Genomic DNA, 7,500 nt, shown 5'->3' with positions numbered 1-7,500 from the left:
ACACACACACACACACACACACACACACACACACACACAGCACGGGTCTGCTTTGCTCTTCCACGCCAACGTCCGGCACACGCACAAGTTAGACGAGCTTTTGTTATGGAAAGCAAGAGGCCCTTGAGAGAGAGAGAGAGAGAGAGAGAGAGAGAGAGAGAGAGAGAGAAAGACAGGGGGAGAGAAGGAGAAGGGAAGGGGAAAGGAAGGGGAGGATGAGAAGAGAGCGAAACAGAGGTGAGGGAGATGACGGGAGAGTATGAAAGGGGAGAGGGGAGAAAGGGGAAAAAAAGTGTCAAAAGCGAGGGAGAGGGGGCAAGACAGAAAGGGCAAAGGAAGGGAAGGACAGGAAAAAAGGAGGGGGGAGGCAGGAGGGAGGGAGAGAAAGGGAGGGAGGGACGGAGAGATGGTGAAGAGAATGAAAGAGTGCCAGTAACCTTTCCTGTGAAAGCCTCAAAGGAACGGGCTTGTTTATGAAAGCATCGCAAGGGCCATACCCTGTCCGCACACGTCTGTCAATGACTTTACACTATTATTGCTCCAAACCAATTACAACAGGTTTATGTTTGCAAAAGCATGATCACGTACACACACACACACACACACACACACACACACACACACACACACACACACACACACACACACACACACACACACACACACACACACACACACACACACACACACACACACACACACACACACACACACTGATATAATTGATTGTTGAAGCAATTCCATTCCACACCATGATGTCATTCTCATGTAGGCCATGACATGCGATACTGCCGACACTGCTGGTGACCTGCTCAATGTATGGGTGCGTGCGTGTGTGCACATTCAACTACGCGCCTGTGTACGGGTCTGTGTGTCTGTTTATCAGTCTCAGTGTGTAAACATATATGTGTGTGTGTGTGTGTTGCATCACTGGCGGGGCCTTGAGTGTTAACGGGATCCAGGCGTCCAGTATAAGCGCCAGCTCCCTCCCGCCTTCAGCTTCCCACCCTACAGCTTTGAGCGTCCTTCCCACCACCCCCCCCCCCCCCCCCATTCCACCCCCTGGCCACTCTAGAGCCACCTGCTCAGCCCTGCCACCTCACTAGCATGGCTGCCCCGCAGGACCCCATGTGACTGTCTGGGAGGCAAGGAAAAAAAAAAGAACGAGAGAGAGAGTGAGAAAACAGAAAGAGAGAAGAAAAGAGAGAGAAAGAGAGAAGAAGGCACACAGAAATAGAGAAGAAAAGAAAGGAGGGAGAGAGGCAGCGAGAAAGAGAACGAGATGGAGAGAGAGAGAGACACAAGAAGAAAGAAAGAGAAAAAACAAGGGGAGATAGAGAGAGGGCGAGAGAGAGAGAGAGAGAGAGAGAGAGAGAGAGAGAGCGAGTAACGTAGCTAGCCTTCATGCAAAGGGGAAGCTGTTGAGACATGTGATTGCCTATGCAGAGTGGAAACCGCAAAGCTTAAGCTGACTGACTGACTGCTCCCTCACTCCGGGCTACACTCCTGACCTCAGAGCTCACAGGCACAGGCACAGGCACAGGCACAGGCACAGGCACAGGCACAGGCACAGGCACAGGCACAGGCACTGGCACAGGCACTGGCACAGCAGCACTGGCACAGCAGCACTGGCTTTAGGACACTGGACACAAGGGACTGGGAGAGAGGAAGAGAGAAAGAGAGAGAGTTAGAGGGAGAGGAAGAGAGAGGGACAGGGAGAGAGAGGGACAGGGAGAGAGTCAGGGAGAAAGAGAGAGAGAGAGGGACAGGGAGAGAGAGGGGGGGGAGGGAGAGAAAAAAAGAGATGTAGGGAACAGTGTGCATAGAGTAAGAACAGAAATCCAATAAGACATTAGCAAAAGAGGGAGCCTAACACAGAAAGGGCTAGGGCTAGGAAGGAAGGAAAGGGGAGAGTGAGCCTGAAAGACAGGGCAAGGAAAAAAAGAAGGAGAGAAGACGAGGGAGGAATGGGGGGGACGAGGGAGAAATGGGGGGAAAGAGAGACTAGGGAGCAGGTCTAAGTGGATCAAAGCTTCAGGTTCATGAAATGATAGAAATAGGCTTTTAAAAAACTGCCTTTGGTGCTGCCGGCGTTCGTGGCTGTGGGACAGAGGAACTTTGGCATGGGAGAAAGGGTGAGGAGATTCTGTTGCAGTGCAGTCAGATGCGAGCCCAGCGCGGATCAATACATACACAAACATCCTCAGACTCACAGAGAACAGAGCAAACACACATAGTGATCAAGCTTAAGATCGTACACCAATTCAGGATGTGTGTGTGCTAGTGTGGTGTGTGCGTGAGAGTGTGTGTGTGTGTGTGTGTGTGTGTGTGCGAGGGAGTGAGTGTGTAAATGTATAAAAGGAGAAGTGAGAGGATGGGTGAGTTAAGAATGGCACAAAAGCACCACACACACACAATCATGCACGTGCACACACACACGCTCACACTCCCTCACACACACTTCATGCACGCACATCGACGAAGAACTGCATTGCGTGAATCATCTGATTTCAAACAGGAAATGACAGATATCAAGCCTTTAGCTTCCAAGCACTCAGACAAGAACAGTCACGCACGCAACACACACACGCACGCAACAAACGCATGCAACACACGCACGCACAAAACACACAGACACACAGACAGACAGACACAAACACACACACACACACACACACACACACACACACACACACACACACACACACACAGCGCCAAGAATGCTTACTTGGCCCACCCATGTTTAACCAGCTGTGAGTATTAACAAAGGTTTGACTATGAACAATATCAATTATTTCTGCTGCTGCGTCCACTGCTCAACAGGTCAATGCAGAGAGCATAATTCCTTATATTTCAAAACCAGCATTGTCAACCGCTGCTATTTTATGCACTGTAAACATTTAATCTCGCTAAACAAATATTCAAAAAACTTCAATTCAATAGAAAAAAAACACACACACTCTACCTAACCGTAGTTACTACTCGATGACGGGACTCTAAATGAATGAATACTTTTCAGCTGTCTATCTTCGGTCACTGACAGCTGACGAAGGACGACCATCTTGCGCCTCTGTAAGTGTATTGAGGTAACCTGAAGCAAGCGACCCCCACTGAGGTCATCAAATGAGTAAGCCAGGGGGAAAGGAAAGCTCACGGTCACTATGCGGGTCATCAAGCCGGGCCAACTTGACCTTAAGTGACCCGTTCACACTTGCCCAACCCATGTCTCTCACGGGTCGATGGGCCCATAGAAATGGGCTATAACTCACAACTCCTGGAAATCACTGACAAACTTAACACTTAATGACCTGATCCACACACACACATAGGTCCCCACATCCCTGCTCACTTCTCTCCAAACAGCTAGAATACAGACACTCAGAGAGAGAGAGAGAGAGATAGAGAGAGAAAGAGAAAGACAGAGGGTAAGAGAGCAGGCGAGAAAGAAAGAGAGAGAGAGGGTAACGGTAAGGGCAAGCACACGACAAAGAGAGAGAGAAAGACAGCGAGGGTAAGAACTTGAAAGAGCAACCAAATTAGAGACAGACATGTCAGACAGACAGATAGATTCAGACAGATATACTCGGAGTAAGTGAGCTGGACGCATGGACGCTGGACGCAGACTGCTAATAGGGGGAGTGGGGTGTAGTTGCTGTGGGGGAGGGTGGATTACTGGGTTAATAAGAGCTGAAGAGGAATCAGACAGGCATCTGCCTACTACATCTGTCACAGCGTTGTGACCAGTACGCCCGCCCCACTCACTCACTCACCCCCCGCCAGGCAGCCCGCGCCACGGTCACGCTACTCACTGCCACACACACGGACATGGACACACACACACACACACACACACACTCGCACACACACACACACACACACACACACACACACACACACATACACTCGCAAACACACACACACGCACACTATGCCTGGACAAGAGGGTTGCATGTCTGCACAGATAGCTGTAAAAGCATCCAAGCAAACAGCTGTACAGACACAGGTCAGACTGTAGACATACAGGACATGTCCCACACTAGTAAATGCACAATGTGAAACCCAATATGAACAGCAAGGCCAATATGGCACAGCTACACACACAGACAGGGTACAGCTAAGGGGGCATAATCACCAAAAACCTTTGGCAGAACAAAAAAATTCAATAAATTGCATGGCATGTCTTGATATAATGGTTTATACACAAACCGACGGCATCAATGCAACACTGAGTAGTGATAGGACTCTTAAAATCTTGGGTGCCTCGTGGAATTATTATTTTATATATAAAAAAAAAATGTAAGCTACATTTTCTCTAAAGCGTCTTGAACACACAATGAGCCCTCTGTTGGCAAAAAAAAGCTCTTTGTACTAACTACTATAGCCCTCCTCGGCAAAAAAATGTGTCAAAATTCAAAGAATGTGTCAGCGGCATGTTTCAAACCCCTTAAGCTGCAGAGGCCTTGCGTGTTCAAGTCTGCGTCTCTCCCCCAAAGTATGCTGTGAGATCTGGGGGAGTCTATAGCCTGGTGCCAACCGGTCATGCTATTAGCCCTTGTTTTCTTTATGTAATAATCTACCCCAGGACTTGAACCCTCAACCTACAGCATACTTGACGTGCATACTAACTAGAGAAGTAAAACAGGTCTTGTGATTAGCACGTCTATATGAGTCACCAGGAAGTGACATGCTTCTGACCCGATGGCCTTTGCTCTGGTCATAAGGTCTGTGACACCGATGGGGGGCTTTGAAAGGGTGCTGTTTAGGACACCAGTCCTCTGTGAAAGGGTGCTGTTTAGGACACTCCCTCCCCCAAAAAATGGCAAAATTGATTCCTACACATCTTAACACACATAAATACACTCCTTTTTTTAACATATCAACAAATGTGTCAAGGAACATTGCAAGCGTTGGCGCACCCAACCAGTACTGCCTGTGTTTGTTCAATGGCTCTAGGGCAGGCTGGGCACGTGGAGGAGAGCTTAGCCCATCAGTGCAATATCCTCCCTTAAACCTCGCGTTCCAGCCCTCAAAGAAGGCAAACAAGCAATAAAGGTATTGGCAAAGGCTTTTTTGGCTTTTTTTGCTTTAGTGGTCAGCGACTAACTCATACTGCCAAGAGCTCCAGTTCAAGCCCTGTGGAACAACCAGCAACCGTCAAACAGTACCAGCTCGGCCAGTAAGCTCAGGCCCGAGGCCCTGGGTGCAACCCATTTACCAGAGCCGCACATCCCTGATTTAGTGTTTGTGGGAGAGGAGGAGGAGGAGGAGTAGTAGGAGGTGCACAAGCCTGGTCCTCCAAAAGCAGTGACTGAGCTGTCCAGCAGATGCTGCTTTGGAAAAAGAGGGATGGAGTTTGGGGGGGGTTAGGTGGAGGCCCCTGCCTGGGCCACTGGTAATGACCAGGTCCTGCCGTAAACCCAGACCGCGAAGCGTGCTGCCCGTCTGCGCCCGCCCCGAGAGCCGTGCCCGCACTCCGCGGCCGCTCTGTCATTGCGCTCGCATGCTGAGTAAATCAGGGATCCGACGGGAATGCCAGGAGCTGGCTATGCATCAAACGCGTGCGAGAGAGAGAGAGAGAGAGAGAGAGAGAGAGAGAGAGAGAGAGAGAGAGCGAGGGAGAAAGAGAGAGAAAGAGAGAGTGAGCGAGCACAAAAGGGAAGGAAAGTAAGAGGCGAGCAGAGAGAGTTTGTGTAAAGGAACGAGAGAGAAGGAGAGAGAGATGGAAAGAGGGCAAGAGAGGGGGACAGGGTGAAAGAGGGAAGGAGAGAAGGAGAGAAGGAGAGCAAGAGTCTCAAGTAATTTTTCAGCTTGTCAAACAAACGTTCAGCCTTTCATTTTCCAACCAAACCATCCTTTCCTCTCCAAACCTCGTCCTCTCCCCTTTCTCTCTCCCTTAAAATACAACATACATCAAAACTGAGACATATGGAGAACACTACAGCGAGAGAGAGAGAAAAAACCTGCAGGAGAGAAAATAGAGAGAGGAAAAAAAAACATCATTGCCAATAGCCCAAACCCCAGAGGGCTGCAGTCCATGGGCCAAAAAAAGTTTGTATTTTCATACGGCCACGTGTCTAAAAAGATCTACACTAGCCAAATATAGGACCAACTTTTCTCAGTCATGGACCCAAATCACCCCAAACACAGATATCAAACACAGAAATCCACCTCCCGAAACACACACACACACACACACACACACACACACACACACACACACACACACACACACACACACACACACACACACACACACACACACACACACACACACACACACTTCTGAGGAGGAACTCATGGATACTCAATGGAACCCTCTCAGCTCAGACTGTGGCCAATCCATTTCATAAAAGCATGGCTCTTGTTCTTTCTCGAAAAATCAAACCAAGTTCAGCATGGGCCTTAACAAAGAAGGTAGTGGAAAGAAAACCCAAATTGTTCCGCTATAAATATCACTTAGCCTATATGCTAACAGAGGAGAGCACAGAAGAACACAACAGATGAGCACAACAGATCACGACAGACGATAGAAAGACCTTGAGTGCTTTCTCACCTTGTCAGGCGCTGCGGTTGAGGGTGCTCCCCAAACTTCCTGTAAACAAACAAGGGTACAACGAATTAGAAAAACCGTTACCTAGCCTGTAAGCATCAGTATCACACTGAAACGTGACCACCTGCATTGATACCCCCAATCCCATGACACATCCCCCTCTCTTTCTATCGCGTTCACACACTTTGCAGGTGCCAACTTATTTTAAGTGCCTTCTCGATGGGAATGAGCCTCTGCCTGCAGCTGCCATAGTAACCTTGAGAGTGAGGTGGGGTGGGGTTATGTGACTGTGTGTACAAAACATGTTCAGGTGGCTCGGGGAGGTTTTTCTCTTCCTGTTTTGATTTGGTCTCTGGTGTGGTAGGAAGGGGAATAACAACTGAGAGAGCTCCTCCTTGAACTCCTCCAAGGGTGAGATGAGACAGGGAGGTCTGTGTGTGTGTGTCTCTGTGTGTGTCTGTGTCTGAGTGTGTTTCTGTGTGTGTGTGTGTGTGTGTGTGTGTGTGTGTGTATGCTATAGCTTGACTGGTGTAGACAGAGCTGTTACTAATTGCAGTGGGCAAGGAATATGACTAGGGCATTTTTGGCAGCGGCATGACAGAGGAAATCCGCCTCCCGTTACACACACACACAAACACACACACACACACACAAACACACACACACACAAACACACACACACACACAACAAACTTCTGTGTGCTCTGCAGGCAAGGTACTGAGTCAATCACCAGAGCAAATGACACTGAACCCTTTCCACTGAAATGTGACGGCACTATAGTGTGGAAACCCCTGTGCTTTTGCTTTCATACTGCGACAGTGACGCCAGCCGTTTCTCACAGCAGTCAACCATTTTGAAACAATACAGTAACATTTGCCTGCAATAAAAAAAAAATGTGCACCCTTTTCAACCACAGTGACTACTATGAGAGTGTGGGGACACGAGCATG

At 48.8% G+C, this 7,500-nt stretch overlaps 1 protein-coding gene across 1 annotated transcript in view; it reads right to left on the bottom strand.

The window, feature by feature from the left end:
- Positions 1–7,500, bottom strand: part of rbpjb (recombination signal binding protein for immunoglobulin kappa J region b) — a 58,775-nt gene that overhangs the window by 23,096 nt on the left and 28,179 nt on the right. The window contains exon 2 of the mRNA XM_080859857.1: positions 6,554–6,592. Coding sequence (XP_080715983.1) covers positions 6,554–6,592 — 39 coding nt within the window. The remainder of the gene's footprint in view (positions 1–6,553; positions 6,593–7,500) is intronic.

The sequence above is a fragment of the Sprattus sprattus genome (genome assembly GCF_963457725.1).
Source record: "Sprattus sprattus genome assembly, chromosome: 21".
NCBI classification, from domain to species: Eukaryota; Metazoa; Chordata; class Actinopteri; order Clupeiformes; family Clupeidae; genus Sprattus; species Sprattus sprattus.
The sequence above is the reverse complement of the archived record's forward strand: the minus strand, read 5'-3'. Positions and strand labels throughout refer to the sequence as shown.